A 17,517-nucleotide genomic window follows, 5' to 3' on the forward strand; every position below is an offset into this window, starting at 1 on the left:
AGCAGGAGCAGCATAAGAAGCATACACTTTCCTTAGCAACAAAGTGCCTGTGAAGAACCTTCTCTGCTGAGCTCACACTGGAATGGCTGGAAGGCTTCTGTGCTGCTCCTCAGAAGCAAGTCCCTCCCTGACAGCACCCAGTAGCACCACGAGGGTGGGAAGAGACAGCACTGGAATGCTCCGGTACTGATCCCTTATAGGACCCCCCCAGTTATATACAGCCTTCACCAAATGAGAGACGGGGGTGAAAATACTCAAAAGACAGATGGAATTGACATATCTTATGTATCCAGTCCTCTTCTTACGTTCTGTTGGACACGTGTTTGTTAAATGGACTAGAGAACTTTTAGAGCTACAAAGACCGAGAACCTTGATTAACTGTATTGGACCTCAATCTCAGTGCAGCTACTGACCATAAAACACACTCAGTCTTTTGGGTTTGCTCCCAGATCATGTGAGAATGTCATCACAGAAACCACATGAAATGTGCAACACTGAGTCAACAGAAATGCAAAGCCTCACAAAATATAAAAAGGGTATCAGGAGTGGCACTTCTTTCAGTTTTTGGTAAATCCACTTAAACCTTTTGGCAGTAAGTGCAATATTTTTAAAAGACAAATTTATACGTCTGGGTTCTTACATAGAGGCAGGAGCTGTCTATAGACACAGGAGCTCCAGGAGGGATGGGTCCTGAGCGGGCAGGCAACCCGTTGCGAGCACAGCCCCTGGAGAGCCTGCCTGCAGGTTTCCCTGCTGTGCAAACAGTGCCCCAAGGAGTTCTTTTTTTAAGTAAAGTTGTTGGAAAAGTTAAATGCAAATGTTACCAGAAATGAAAGTGTGTATCTCAGATGGTTTAAGTTTTTACAATTACATATGAGAACAGGAATATAATCTCTCATTCAACAGAAACATAAAATGAAAGTGTTAGCTGTCCAGAAAACCTATTTCTGTTCAAAATTCTAATACCTCTGAAAAACAATATCTAATCACAGTAGTTTGATGAGGAGATGTTACAGGAGATGTTTTGAAACAATGCTTCCTATCACATAAAACACAACCCTGACCTTCAGTGTACAAGATGCCCACACCTTGCAACTGCCCTTTATCTCTCCCCCAACCCCACGTTCTTCCAAGGAAGTTGGAGACAATCTCTTCAAGTCCTTAGAGACTTGAGTGTAATATCAACTCACCTGAATGTGCATGGCGCCCTCTACTGCTTCTTGAATATTCAAACACCCACTGATGAGTGACAGCTGTTCTTCAGCACCCAAGGAGCCTTTCAGAGAACCTGACTGCTCCAGAAACTTCATCTCTTTTCTAGAAAGAAGAGTGACACTGTGAGTATTCTAAAGCAAATTTAGAAACAAAGGTAAACGCAAATCAGTAGGGAAATGCAAACCAAAACCACAATGATATACCACTTTACACCCATTAGGATTTAAAAAATAGAAAATAAAACAAGAGTTAATGAGGATTTACAGTGTCAGTGGAAATGTAAAAGGGGAAGTCACTGCAGCAAACAGTTTGATGGTTTCTCAAAAAGTCAAAAAGAGAACTACCATATGATCCAGCGATTCCTATTCTGTCAATATCCCCCCAACGTGAAAGCAGATACTCAAACAGGCATTTGCATCTTCATGTTCATAGCATCATTGTTCACAACAGCCAAAAAGATGAAACAATCCAGAAGCCCATACATGGATGAAAACAAATGTGGTACAAACATACAATGGAATTCAATAGAATGGAATTCAGCCTTCAAAAGGCAGGAAATTGGATACCTTGGTGGCTCAGTTGGTTAAGCATCTGCCTTGGGATCAGGTCATAATTTCAGGGTCCTCAGATAGAGCCCTGCATCAGGGGCTCTCTACTCAGCAGGGAGTCTGCTCCTCCCTCTCTCTGTTCCTCCCTCCTGCTCATGCATTCTCTCCCCCACCTCAAATAAATAAATAAATAAATAAATAATATTTTTTAAAGGCGGGGGCAGGAAATTCTGTCACAATCTGCAGCATGGATGAACCTTGAGGACATGACACCAAGTGAAATCAGCCAGTCACAAAGAGACAAATACTGTATGATTCCACGTATATGAGGTACCTAGAATAGCGAAATTCAGAGGCAGGAAGTAGAATGGTGGCTGCCAGGGCTGGAGTAGGGTACCTGTGGTTTAATGGGGACAGTTTCAGTTTCACAAGATGACCTTTTGGAGATAAATGGCTGTACAACAATGAGAATACACTTGATATCACTGAACTGTATTCCCCCAAATTATTAAGATAGTAACTTTGATGTTGTGTGTATTTTACCACAATTAGATTTTCCTTTTTTTTTTTCTTTTTGAAGAGATGAGGCAAGGCCAAGAAGAGGTGAGATTAGAAAGCAGTAGTTCTTCACCTACTTCCATCAATCCCGAGGGAACAGGATTGAAAGAAAGTATCTCACAGTCCGGACTAGGGGCTTCACAGGGCATCACTCATGCAGTCACAGAGACCCGTGCTCAGAAGCACGTCTCACTGGGTTTAATGCTCTGCAGTCACGGTCTCAAAATGCTTAATGAATATCAAGCAAAGGGCCCCACATTTTCATTTGCACTTGGCCTCACAAATTATGGAGTCAGTCCTGCTTATAATTCATAACATAGTAAATAAATAAAAACACATACAACATATACAAACACAACATTTATGCTTTCCAAAAGATTCTGTGGATTTCTGCCAGTGAGTCAAATAATTTTTACATCATTTCATCTTCACGGTTTTAATCTTTAAGCTATCAATGTCTTCAGCCAAAGACTATCAGGAATAAACCCACAGTGGAACAAGTCAGGTTTGTTACTCACTGCATTGAGGGAGAATGCCCAGTAGGGGGAACTGTAGGGTGTTAGTAAGAGAGTGTCAGGGGGAACCTATAGCAGGATTTAAGCTTTGGTTGGGTGATTTGGAAGACAATCTGAGGGTCTGAGTTCACTGGATTAGATGCTACAGAAAGAGAAGGCAACTTGAACATTGAGTATCTCAATAAATACAAATGTTTGGAGGACAGACTAGACTGAAGATAAAGCTGTCATGGGTGAAGAAGTAGCAGTCATTCATTTTTGCCAAGAGAAGGCTGCTCAGTATTTGTGGGTTGCACAGTGATATCATTTTTGTCTATGGTTAGACAAATTTAAAATGTGGTTTTGCTTTGTCTCATTCTGTCATGGTCTAAGAGTGACACTGTCAGAGATGGGTTCTTGAGACTGTTTATGTACAAGAGGAGAATCCCATGGCCTAGCCATGAGTGCTGGGCCAGCTCGAGATATTTGGGGCTGTTCTTTTGTTGTTTTTTTGTTTTTTCTCCTTCTTAAAACTATGCATCTTGTATTTTGTTTTAGCTACAAATTGAGAAACAAGAGGGGTGCCTGGGTGGCTCAGTGTGTTGAAGCCTCTGCCTTCGGCTCAGGTCATGGTCCCAGGTCCCAGGTCCCAGCCCCATGGTCCATCGGGCTCTCTGCTCAGCGGGGAGCCTGCTTCCTCCTCTCTCTCTCTCTCTGCCTCCCTCTCTGCCTACTTGTGATCTCTGTCTGTCAAATAAATAAATAAATCTTTAAAAAAAAAATTGAGAAACAGAAACTGTCTTGTCACTGTTACTTTAAAAAAATAATACAAAGATATGCTGAAATGCAAACAGATGGTTATACTTAGCAAAAAGAAGCTCCATGGCCAAGATAACGAGTCGACAAATGATCAGGCAGATTCTAAGTCTTTCCTGCTTCTGAGTCGACAAAGATAAAAACACCATTGCAGGTCATCATCACACATGGAACTTGAACCCAAATTTTTTTAAAGGAAAGGAAGAATCTGAGATTGTTGTCATATAGATAATTTGGAAGATCTGTAATATATTAGCTAAAAAATATATATATATCTTAAAGTCAGGCCAGAAAATGGCTCCCTTACTTTGGAGGAACCTAAGGACACATATGCAGAAGTCCCTCCTTGGCACAAGTCAATGCTGGGAACTGAGTACCCCGACCACTACCCCCAGTGAGCAAGCACTGGAAAATATTTTTAAACATAACACATACCTTGAAGTAGAGGTTTATAAAGTTAGTAACTGAAAACATACAAAACAAGGTCTGTTTCTTAGCCAATTCATCAAGAAGTCTGTATTAGTTGTCTAGAGTATTGTGTGGTGACTTAGCAACAGATGAGAAATCTACAATCTCATCAGTCCAACCTCTGTTGTCATCACACATCCTTCTTTGGCTCTCCTGACTCTCTTCCCCTGATTAGGACACTTGTGATTACATTGATCCCATCTGGATAAACTCCCATATTCATATTCCTAACTTAATCACATCTGATCTCTTTTGCCTTGTTAGGTAATATATTCCCAGGTTCTGGGAATTAGGATATGGACATCTTTGGGGGAATCATTGTTCTGCTTACTACCCTTAAAAAAATAAAAAAAAAAAAAACCCTTTCAGAACAAATAGAATATGTGATATATGTAGAATTCCTGTAAAATTACTGTTTGAAATTGTGCTTACAGAACAGAGAGGATTTATCTATTAAAGCTGCCTCAAATCAGATACTTAGGTTATGTTTAGCTCTTTGTACTTTGCAGATATTTTCCCACCATATTCTGAATTCCACTAGCTGTTGAAAAGTTTGTCGTCAATTTGTCATTCTTTTATAAGTAGTCTGTCTTGTCTCTCTCTGACTGCTTTTAAGACTTTTCTTATGTCCCTTGGTGTTGTGTAGCTTGCCTGTGATGTATATAGATAGATACAGCTATCCTTTTTATTTCTCCTGCTTAGGACACTGTTCTTCCAGAGTATGAGGATCTATATCTTCAACTGAAATGAAGTCTCAATAATTTTATCTTCATAAATTGTTCTTACCTATTCTCTCTAAATCCTTCAGACCTCTAATGAGATATGTTGGGCATCCTCTCTGTATCTTCCATATTTCTTAAATATTTTTTCACATTTTCCATCTCTTCATCTCCTAAATTCCACGCTAAATATCTTCAGATCCGACTTCCAGTTTACTATGCTCGTAAAACCTTGTCTCTCGTGTATTTGGGGATTTTTAGCTGTGAGCTGATGTTCACTGAATTCTGTGGGAATTCCTTGAGCCTCTGGTTTAAGGTACTTTATTCTAGAGGTGATATGCATCTTCCTTCTGATAGGCACTGCAGGCAATACTAACAAAGGAACCAATCTGAATTCTTGGATTAGCAGTTTAAAGACCACACAGGTAATAAGAATTTAGGCTCCAAAACTCTTAGAAAGGTGGTTTGTGGTTACAAATTCTCAGAGAAACTCTTTCTCCCCTCCACCCAGAACCAAGGCCAAGACAGACAAGCCTCCACATACAGATTAGTTATTTTGTCCTACTATTCCTTTCACTAGCAGTGTTGCCCTCTGAATACTAGCTTCACTTGGCGGTCTACAATTGGATACCCCATCTTGCACAGACTAAGGTTTGCTGTTAGAACCAAAGCAAGATTGGAAAATATCTTAGAGCAGTTGTGATGTCCACATATCTCTTAGGATCTGTGCTCCCAAATTTGACCTCTCAGAATTTCCATTACTTTCTTGCCAGCTCAGCTATGCATTATAAGCTATACATTTACTTAATACTTTTTTAAAAGATTTTATTTATTTATTTGACAGAGAGAGATCACAAGTAGACGGAGAGGCAGGCAGAGAGAGAGAGAGAGAGAGAGAGAGAGAGAGAAGCAGGCTCCCTGCTGAGCAGAGAGCCCGATGCGGGACTCGATCCCAGGACCCTGAGATCATGACCTGAGCCGAAGGCAGCGGCTTAACCCACGGAGCCACCCAGGCGCCCCTTACTTAATACTTTTAAGTATTTTGAAGTGGAAAAGGCTTTCAGGATACTCACTTTGCCATATTACCAGAAACTAAACTCTAGACTGTTTCTTTAAAATCTAATATTCTTCAATATCATGTGCATTTTATATTTCATGAGAAAAGAGAAATACTATACCATATATCCATTTCAATAATAAGTTATTCAATGTGAATATGATGTCTACTATGCACATGAATTTATAACATACAATTGCTAATTGACTAAACATGGTTCTTGTTCATATGTGTAGCAAAAAAAAAAACCCACTTTTTTCTTTTAAAAAGTGGTAACTTTTTAGAGTTACCACTGGTAAGGCCTTACTCTTCTGTTTCATATAATACATATAAATTATAAATACATATAATTTATATGTATTATTGTGTTATATAAATATATATATTTACATATATAATACCTAAATTCACCTGAAGCCAATAAACTCAGTCTTAAAAACAATATATTTCTGAAATGCATCAAAACACAAAGAATGCTTCTTTTTTTTACATAATCTAGCTTATTCACTTTGTTGCTTCAGAAATCGAGGCCCAAAACTGGTTACAGACTCACTCAAGGATATAAAGCATTAGCTGCATGTGGAATGGAAAACAGTCTTCTGACTCCTTCCCTTAAACATACTGAATAAGAACTGCTTTTTCCCCACTCTTCCTACTAAACCACGATGGCTCTCTCATGTAAAAAAAAAAAAAAAAATCCTGTCTGGTGGGACTTACTTATAGGACTAATTGGCACAATTTATTGGCTTAAACCCAAAGATTTAAGGTAGCCAGTTTCCTGGAGAAAATAGGAGTTTGCATCCACTCCTTCCCTCATGATGCTGCTAACACCAGAGTCCCAGCCTGTCAAATTTGAACTTAGGACACAGGGCTCCTGTTTTCCACCTGGGGAGCCCTGGTGTACCTAACAACCCCCTGCCCCAGCTCCTTTCAGGATTTTATTACCAACAGAGTTCAGCCTACTGGGAGCCTGTGCCTCTTGGTACATGGCCCATCAATTAGTTGATCCCTGGTGGGCAGTTTGAAATGAAGACCCTCAAAGTGGGTTGGTCAAGGGTCGGTGGAGCCATGGACATACACCCAATAGTACAGTCACCGCAATGGTGGGCTTTAGTAAGGCAGGACCTCAGACAAGGACCAGCTGGAAACCATCCTCCCCAGAACTGCTGAAAGTTCCCAGAGCTGTTGACTGACTACCAGAAGCTCAGATCACGTGAACAATGTCCCGTTTCTGCAACAGTGATGTAACTGCAGGGATAGCTTCCAGTGTCCCTTGCTTCCTTGAAGAGCCTCACAATCAATCCTCGCTGACAGAGGTAATCTGGGTGCCTCTATCCTCATAACCTGAATAGGCCTAGCATCTATTTTGTTCAGAAATTAGATGGAACTATTGGCTGAATGAAATTGTAACGTATCTAAACTGCTTGGTTTTAAACTATATGATTTATATAAATTAGACCTGCAGCAATAACTAAGTGTAGGGATCAATAACACTGGTAAATGTTAACTACATTGCCCATAAATGCAACCAGAATAAAAGTGTTCATATCGTTGAAGAACGGTTTACAGCTACCAAACAAAAAATCATTTCTATTCAATTGAGTGTGTTTATTGTTAAAGAGGAATAAGTGAGAAACATAATATAGTGCCCCTGTTCCTCTTCTGGAAAGACTTTGTTTTCATAATTTATTTTTAAAAGTAAAAATAAAGTAGAAAGAATAATAAACATCCCCATATTTCTACTGAGAACTAACAACCACCAATATTGACATACGTGCTTCTTGTCGTTTTTTTAAATAAGCAAAACATTAAAGTTCTTTTAGCCACCAACCTTACACAAGTATTTTCTACTGAATTCAGACAGGGTTTTTAGTTACTTTTTTTATATTTTTTTATTTTTTTTAATAAACATATAATGTATTATTAGCCCCAGGAGTACAGGTTGGTGAATCGCCAGGTTTACACACTTCACAGCACTCACCATAGCACATACCCTCCCCAATGTCCATAACCCCACCACCCTCTCCCGACCCCCCTCCCCCCAGCAGCCCTCGGTTTGTTTTGTGAGATTAAGAGTCTCTTATGGTTTGTCCTCCTCCTGATCCCATCTTGCTTCATTTACTCTTTTCTTATCCCCCAAACCCCCCACGTTGCATCTCCACTTCCTCATATCAAGGAGATCATATGATAGTTGTCTTTCTCCGATTGACTTATTCCGCTAAGTATAATACCCTCTAGTTCCAACCACATTGTCGCAAATGGCAAGATTTCATTTCTTTTGATGGTTGCATAGTATTCCATTGTTATATATACCACATCTTCTTTATCCATTCATCTGTTGATGGACATCTAGGTTCTTTCCATAGTTTGGCTATTGTAGACATTGCTGCTATAAACATTTGGGTACACATGCCTCTTTGGATCACTACGTTTGTATCTTTAGGGTAAATACCCAGTAGTGCAATTGCTGGGTCGTAGGGTAGCTCTATTTTCAACTTTTTGAGGACCCTCCATGCTGTTTTCCAGAGTGGTTTCACCAGCTTGCATTCCCACCAACAGTATAGGAGGGTTCCCCTTTCTCCGCATCCTCGCCAGCATCTGTCATTTCCTGACTTGTTAATTTTAACCATTCTGACTGGTGTGAGGTGGTATCTCATTGTAGTTTTGATTTGTATTTCCCTGATGCCGAGTGAGGTGGAGCACTTTTTCATGCAGACAGGGTTTTTAAATGCCACAGCCTGAAAACATAATGATAACCTATTTCCCCCTTGGGAGAATTATGTTTGAGTAGCTAATGTGCTCAAAAACACCTGCTTTAAACTTTAGTAAGCCAAAGCAAATTTTAGCCTTTCTTCCTAATGTGGGGAATGAGATTAGGTCAGATAGACGGGACCACAAAAGCGGCTGTTTCTTTGATGAGATGCTGTTCTACAGACTTCCCAGGGATTGTCCCTATGGGGAAAGAAAGGAAAAAGAGACAGAGGGTAGTAGCCAGAATAACCACACCAATGGTCTCATGCAGATTAGACTCTAGGCAAAGAATCTATATAAGCAGTTTGGCCTCAAGGCCCTCTCTGCCCCTCGAAAAGACATGGTCATGAGGGGAGAGACCTGGTCACACATTTACCGACTGGACTACTGCATGGCTGAATGTCTAGAACCCTACTGTACAGGGATCCCAAGAGAAAACTGGATGAAACGTTTGGAGGAGCTTTCAGACATACTCAGACAATCCCTCAAGTTCAGTAACTATGCCCATAAATCAAAACCAGCCATCGGCCATGTTTTATCCCAGTTAGACCAGTTCCAATATTTTTCATTAGATATTTTGGAAGACATTAACACATAAACACCTGCAAAAGAAAGGGGTCTTAGTGGGGTTTTCAGCAGGCTCAGACATGCCAGAACGTTGCAGTCTACACCATTTATGAGCTAAGAATGTACTCATTCAAGGCACATTAGTAAGTGGCTGCAGCCTACCATTTCTACCTCTAGAGGTCAGCCGAGCATCTGAAGTCAAAATATTTCCATCTTATCTTCAATGAATTTATAAATTTTTATTCAAAATTGGAGAAAAGAAAATGTTAAGAATTATCCCTGTAGGGCAAAATATGGGTGGCTTTAATTTTTTCATATTTCTATTTTTGAAGTTTTATTCAAAAGGAGCATTTATTACTTTAAAAAGATAAAGACAATGGAGAAATTGGGATCCTTGTCTACTACCACTGGGACTGTAACACATGCAGCTGCTATGGAAAACAGTACGGTGGTTCCTCAAAAAATTAAAAATGGACTTACCACAAGACCCAGCAATCCAATTCTAGATATATATTCAGAAGAAATGAAAGCAGGGACTTAAAGAGATCTTTATACATTCGTGTTCATAGCAGCATTATTCACAATAGCCAGAAGGTAGAAGCAACTCAAATGTCCATCAGTGGATGAAGGGATAAACAAAATGTGATCTATACACAAGATGGAATATTATTCAGCCTTTAAAAAGAAGGAAATCCTGGGGCACCTGGGTGGCTCAGTCGGTTAAGCGTCTGCCTTTGGTTTGGGTCATAATCTCAGGGTCTTGGGATCGAGCACCACATCAGGTTTCCTGCCCAAGGGGAGTCTGTTTCTCCCTCTGCCTCTGCCCCTGCCCACTGTTTGTGTGCTCTCTCTCTCAAATAAAATCTAAAAAAAAAAAGAACCACCTCCCCCCCCGCATCTGTCCAGGCACTGTCCTTTGATCAGCAACAACAATGCTAAATGGAGACTGGCAGATTCTTTTCTGGACAAACTGAAGAGTCAAAGAAAAGAGATATGCAGACACAGATACTTAGAGATAGCACTGATGTTTCCAGGCCCTTACCTTAGCTCCGTTGCCCTAGTATCCCCATGCTGGACTTTCTGAGTACCCCCAGCCACCACTCTAACTGCATACAGGCAGATTAACTTGAAGTCCACAAAAATCCTGAATTCAGTTACTGCAACGTGAAAGTGGACAACAGATGTACAACAGTGCAGCCCATCTCCCACAGTGGGAGAGTAGATAGACCTTCAAAATCATTCCTGATGTTTTTGAAGTGGGAATAAAAGGATAGAATACAAAAATTTTTACTAAAGGGTGGCCCCAGACTTCTTCTGCTTGACAGCACAGTGTTTTTAAAGTCTCGAATGCCTTCCACCAAAGGCTAGGTCCAATTTGCCAAGGGCTCCACCTCTTCCTACTTCATTGTCTCCTCCACTGGTTACCAGACCAGCCTTCTTACTCACCTGAATTTGAAAACCTCTAAGTGAAGTATATAAATTTAAATGTACTGTAGAAAGAAAAAGAACTCTCTCCATTTGCCCCACACAGGATTGCTAGGGATCTGACTGCCCCCACTGGTCCCTGCCATCACTGCCCCTGCTTCTCCCCTCCTCACCTGGGCACTCTGAAATTCTCTTCCCTCAGGCTGGTGGTGACACTGGGACTTGGGAGGTGGTGAGATATTCAGGGGATCAGAGGGCTTGCATAAGCCTCAAGTCTGTCAATTTCACTAACATTTACACATGAGTATCAAGCCTTGGCCCAGTTAATACATGTACTTTCATTTGTTTGTCATTGTTGGAAATCTCAGAGAGACACAACCAGACAAAGCAGAATTCATAACATTCTTGAGTCCACACCCTATACCACATAAGCCTTCACAACCCTACCTTCACTGTTAATATGTGCACGTCCACATGCACAAAAGCATACCAGATCATGACAGAAGCATGTATCCTCAAAATGCTCAACAACAGTCCCTCTTATTCCCACCATTCAGAGATAGCCAAAGTATTCTGATTTCTCCCAATTTTCTGAATGTACAATTAGCAATATAACTTCTACGAATCAGATAAAGCTATACTATTTCTGTTTGGGAAGAAAAATAAATAACTGAAATGAAGCAACCATTTGAACTGCCCTACTGACAGCCAAGTCAGAGCATGATCTGTGAACACATAGATAAGTCAGGTTGAATGACCCCGCTGAACACATAGACCATCGGTGTGAACTTTTGGTATCAGGATCTCAGATCCCTTCTGAACTTTCCTGTGCAGGTAGGTTTAGTCAACTCGTTTCCTGTACCCCACTTCAGGGGAGGTTTAATTAAAACACCAAAGACAGGATCCTGCTCATGAATAGGGTACATGTCCCTCCATTTACAGAAGTTTTATTTCCTGTCATTCAAAAATTTTTAAAAATTTCTCCATGAATTTGTTAAACATTCTTTTTCTATTTATACCTAGGTTGCTCACATTTAACTGTAGCAAAATTTACTGTTTCCTAACCATGTGTTGCCAATGTATAGAAATATAATTGTTTTTTTTTTCCTACCTGACATATATTTTCCCCAGCCTTGGAGTTTAACCTACACAATCCATGTTCAAATTTCACCTGATAATAAAGCAATTGCTATCAGATTGGCTAAGCCTGCTCAACTTCTCCTGAAATGTCATAACATGTTAATTATTACAAATACACTGCTGATCTGTTTCAATGGGTGGGGGTGGGGGAATAGTAAATATTTTAGGCTTTGTGGATCATTTGGTCTCTGTTGCAACTATTACTGTAGAGTGAATACAGACATAGGTAATATGTAAACAAATGGGCACACTATGTCTCTGTAAAAAGTTCATGTAGGTTTGTTCCCTTAAGACAGGGACTGGGACTGATAGTTCTGCATCACTTCCTACAGAAGTGGAATTCCCTAAGTAGAGGACAGCTGTAGAAAGACAAAACCAGGAACCCTCAGAACCTAGAATCAGTAAAGGATAGCAATCTAACTATAGGAACCTGACCAGGGCTTGATATATTGGTAATCTACCAATCTATTGCCATAATCCTGAGAATTAGTAATTTTGGCTGCAATTCAGCTGGGCTCACTCATGAGGCCGCAGTCATGTGGCACGTTAGCTAGGGATTATTTGTCGAGGATGGCTTCACTCATTTATCTAGCAGCTGGTGCTGGTGTTGGCTAGTGCTGGCTAGTGCTGGCTAGTGCAGCTGGGCCACATGTCTCTGGATGGCCAGACTGGACTGACTGACAGTATAAAGGATGGCTGGAAGGGTTCCCAACAGCAAGTGATGGTAAGTTCTCAAAAAACACAGGTGCTTTCCAGGCCTCTGCTTGCATCACATCTGCTATCTGTCCCATTGGCCAGTGCAAGTCTGTGCCCAAGCCCAGAGTCAGGCTTCTCCCAGAAACAAAGCCATGGGCACCTGGGTAGCTCAGTCATTAAGCATTTGCCTTTGGCTCAGGTCATGATTCCCGGGTCCTGGGATACAGCCATATGTCGGGCTCCCTACTCAGCGGGGAGTCTGCTTCTCCCTTCCCCTCTGCCCTTCCCTCTGCTTGTGCTCTCTCTATGTGTCAAATAAGTAAACAAAATCTTGAAAAAAAAAAAAAAAAAGGCCATACTGCAAAGAGGTGTGCAGAGAGGAATGGAAGCAATTTGTGGCCATTTTGTGATCTACTACACTCAGTTATTCTAGCCAAAGATATATAGGAAAACTGATAAATGTCCCTTTCAAACCAGAACAGATCAACCCAAAAGGAATCCAGATCAAAATTGAATGCAAGATATTTAAGCAAGTGCAGAGGTCTGGGTAGCAGGTTAAAAATACCCACCAGAAGCCCAGTTACTGGAAATGCCTAAATTCAGGGACAAAGAGTTCAGTCACTTGGGAGACAGGAAGACAGAACAGCTACTTGGTTTCAGGGATCAGTTCTGGTGGCTTATTCACTTCTAATTTATTTAGAAAGCTGATTTGGTTTAGGGAATTTGCATACCAGAATGGCCATCTACAGGTGGTAAAGAGATGGCCATAGAGAAATTGAGAAGAGTTAAGTTTACCAAAATACAGTGATTTCAGATTGGGACTCATGCAAAACAAGGAGGTTTGCTCCCTGCCTCAGAGTAGAGGCGGTCACTTAGATATCAGTATGGTCCATGCCAGATGGCCCTGGACCACTGATGGCTAAAATGGCCCTGTCACTATGTGGAAATGATGCTGAATCCAAATCCTACAAAGTCAGTTACTGATCTATAAGTCCATATTATTCCTTTTACTTGATTCTTGTTTTTCTTCTTAAAATACATTCATATGTGTAAGCCTGATGATTCACAGGCCTGTACCCCTGGGGCAAATAATACATTATATGTTAGTAAAAATAATTCAAAAAAATAATAAAAAATTTTTAAAGAATATTCATAGTCTTAAAGTCTTACTTGAAACCTAACATGTGCCCAGCCTAAGGCATACAATGGAAAACCAAAACCAAGTAGTAAAGCATCTGCTAATAAGGTTTTCCAAGGTCAAGCTACCCTTCTATTTTGAAATTTAAATATGTTGAGTTTTAAGCTTCTCATTTTACTGCTCCGTTAGAAAAAGATTAGTCTTGGATGACATCTTTTTAATCTTTTTTAATTCCCTGTGATCTCTTGGCATGGTATGAGTTGTGATAATTTCTCTACTCTTCTAATGTTGTAATATTTTTAAAAATCAACTTCACCCAGTTAAGTTCATTTTTACAATTTCAGAAACAAGATGTACTATTTCTACTCATTTAAGATATAGTGTTTAATTGGTCTAACATAAATAGAATTTTCATGCAGAAGTAGTAATATTTCAACCACATATTTTCTACTATAAAATGTTCAGAAGGATATGAATTTGGGAACTGAGCCAAACTGCCAGGGTGGGACAGATGGCCAGGAAAAAGGCTATGAAAAATATGGCAAGAAGAATTAATCTTTGAGACTCTAGACAAGGTTCCCATGACTCAGTTAAAAGAAATTACTGAGCTAGCGTCTATTTCTGGAGAAAAGAGATGTGCATGCTGCTTCTTTCTCTGGCCATAATGGCTATCACAGAGACCACATAACATTTCAATACTGAGAGGTACTGAGAGTGTAATACACAGTCTCTGTCCTCATGGAGGTCACAACCCAGTGTGATGACTGAAGACCACAAGCCAGTGTCCTAAAATGCTGCCTGTTGGGCACAGACTATTTTGACCCAATGAAGAAGATACATCGTTTATACTTCTTGACAAAAGAGATAAAGTTGATTCTCCTTATACTTTATGCCTAATACATGGTCAGGGACTTTGTAGTCTTGGTTCCTGGACACCTAAGGACTACAACCAATAACCCAATGTTGTTGACTTGAGCTAAAGTCACTGTTCATCTGCAGCGTGATACAGTTTACTTACTGAAAGAAATAGCAATAATTCTTTCCTGACTGAAAAAATCTGAAACTCAGAATTCTTCTTACTGACCAAGGTATTTACAAAAAATGAGGTTTGGGCTCAATCCTCTTCACTTGGTTTCTGTGTACAGGAATGGAACATCTGAAAATCTTGTGATTTAAGAAAGGGAAACAAGTGGTTTTACTTAAATGACAAGACCAAAAATGTATTCCTCCCTAGGAGAGCAATATGACACGACTCAGTCTGATTTTCCTGTTGCTATTTGCTAGCAATAATTCGAGAAGAAAGAGGTAGTCAGTCACAAGATACCCTAAGATCTCTACTTCCTGCCAAAGAAGTATAACCAGTTCTGCATATTTAAGTTAACTCAGCATATGTGTAGGTGAATTACAAAAATAAATCTTCTGCTATTGACAAAAGATCTGTGTGTACTCTTTTTAAAGACTGGATACAAAAAAATTCAATAAATTGCTTTTCTTTAATAAAGCTGCTAATAGTAATAATTTTTTTTTTTAGTTCAAAACTCTTACAAACTGACATCTAAAAATTCAATCTAATCGGGCACGAATTATATTAAGAAATAGTAACTCTAATTTAAGCAAAGCAGTAGGATAATAGGAAAGTCTTTTATCTGGCCTTAAAAATAAACAATGAAATATATTTTTAAAGATTTACTTATTTATTTTAGAGAGAGAAGGAGAAAGAGCAAGCACAAGTAAGCGGAGGGGCAGAGGGGGAGAGAATCCCAAGCAGACACCCCACTGAGCACAGAGCCCGAAGAGGGGCTCAATCTCAAAACCCTGAGATCATGACCTGAGGCAAAACCAAGGGTCGGATATTCAAATGATTCAACCACCCAGGTGCCCCAACAAAAAAAATATATTTTTTTAAATTAAAAAAATTAAAAACCCTGCTCACAGTTTTCACATATACTCTCTGATGCCTGAAAGGGCTTTAAAAGTGGTACACTAAAATGATACACCTAAAAAATAAGGCCTGAAATACAAAACCCAGAGAAATAGAACAAAGAAAGTTTCAATTAGGAATCTTGGACTTTTATCTTGGTTCCAACTGAGTAGAATTGACTTGACAAAATAAAAGATGAATGGTAACAGAAGTGGGAATTCTGGAGAGTAGAGGTCAGCAAACTGTAGCTGCTGGTTAAGGCTGCTCCACCACCTGTTTTCATATGGCCTGTGAGATGAAATGGCTTTTACATTTTTAAATAGTTGGGGAAAAAAGAATACTTTGTGACATGTGCAAGTTACATGAAGTCCAAAGTTCGGTGTGAATTCATGAAGTTTCACTGGAACAGAGCTGAGCCCATTTGTTCACATATTATCTGTGGCTGCTTCACTCTACAAGGAGTGGCTGCTATAGAAACCGTATGACCTTCAAAGCCTAAAACATTTCCTATTTGGCCTTTACAGAGAGAAGGCCAGCCCCCCTGGAACGCAGGTAGAACTGCCTTCATACCTGACTTAGTCAGAGGCTGTGCTCTCCTCCGACACCAGACCTGTCACTAGGCTGACATCTCTAGGCTCCAAATCTGCCAACCACAGATACCGTTAATGATGTGGGGACCAAAGGCAGAAGAAAAATTATTCAATTTCCTTACTATCTACAGACCATTGACAAGCCCTGGAAACAGGCAGAGTGACCTTCCTTTAGGGACTAATTGCCTTGATGTTGATACTTTGCTAATGACAAAAGGCAATCTTAGTCTAACCCCCAGGACCCTGTGAGTCAACTTTAACATACAAAAATTCCTTTGGAAACTTCCTTTATCTCTAAACACCCCAAGATACATGTTGGCAATCATGACCCAAGCATGTGGCCCACCGATATATATCTGAAGGGTCTCATGACTAAGGTTTTATCAGACGGTAATAAGTGAACTTTTCCCAACAACAGCTAGCCCCCTTAAGGTCATGGAAACCTTGCTTCCAAAATTCCTTAGAGACTTAATAGTCTATCCCTAACCGTGCCCCCTCAACTTGAAAGTGTGTAATGGGCCACTCCTCACAACCCCAGTGCAGCTCTTTCTGCCCACGGGTCCTATCCCCATGCTTTAATAAAATCACCTTTTTGCACCAAAGACATCTCAAGAATTCTTTTTTGGCTGTTGACTTCGAACCCTAACATTCTTTCCTACGTCATCAACAGAAAACCAAATAAAAGTCCAAGCATGCTGAAAGGTCAGTATTCCACACAAGTATATATGAAGCCTAGCATTGTTATCAACCATTTCCAAACTGGAGCTTGCTATGTTCTTTCATAGGAAAGCCACTTACTAGGGGGAAAAAAGATAAATTTAACAAAGTAGACATAATTTGACTTATTTAAGGATACCAGAAATTCTGTAAGTTTCTTTACAATGGTATCCCCCTTAATGATTTTTCATTATCAATAATAGATCACTTCCCATTACGCCCTATATCACCATCATTAAACCAAATATTAAGTTCTTTGTGCTACTGTGTTCCCTATCTTGATGCCCTTTTAAAACACTCTAACTCAATTTGAAGAAATCTTTTACCTCCAAGCTGGTTCCATTTTTATGATCATTCTCTCCAGAAGTATATTTTCTTCTGCATTACAACAGTCGAACATAAGGCTTTTGAACTTTTTTTAGTAAGGCTTAAGATTTAAAGACTTTAGAAGACTTGCACTTCCAACACTATAGTGGGCCAAAATCTCTGAAGGGACTCTTACAAACTACAAGATCCCACATAGGAATAATTTTTATGCATGAGGGAGTCACAGCAAGCAGAGCAAGTCAGGAAAAATTTCAAGGTTCTCTCTTTAACCAAAAGAAGCAAAAACAGAAAAAGAACTCAAAGAAGATACACAAATAGCAAATAAACATATGAAAAGATGCTCCACAGATTTGTCATCAAGGAAATGCAA

The 17,517-nt window shown here is 39.9% G+C and overlaps 1 protein-coding gene across 5 annotated transcripts in view; it reads right to left on the reverse strand.

The window, feature by feature from the left end:
• Positions 1-17,517, reverse strand: part of CRYL1 (crystallin lambda 1) — a 145,393-nt gene that overhangs the window by 99,494 nt on the left and 28,382 nt on the right. For 3 of the 5 annotated variants that reach the window (XM_032838235.1, XM_032838231.1, XM_032838233.1), the window contains exon 3: positions 1,191-1,317. In XM_032838235.1, the coding sequence (XP_032694126.1) occupies positions 1,191-1,317 (127 nt within the window). Of the gene's footprint in view, positions 1-1,190; positions 1,347-9,673; positions 9,696-17,517 lie in introns of those variants that run through there. The other 2 variants (XM_032838234.1, XM_032838232.1) reach the window with 2 other exon arrangements.

Source organism: Lontra canadensis, unplaced genomic scaffold, assembly GCF_010015895.1.
Source record: "Lontra canadensis isolate GAN:19392208 unplaced genomic scaffold, GSC_riverotter_1.0 scaffold103, whole genome shotgun sequence".
Lineage (NCBI taxonomy): Eukaryota > Metazoa > Chordata > Mammalia > Carnivora > Mustelidae > Lontra > Lontra canadensis.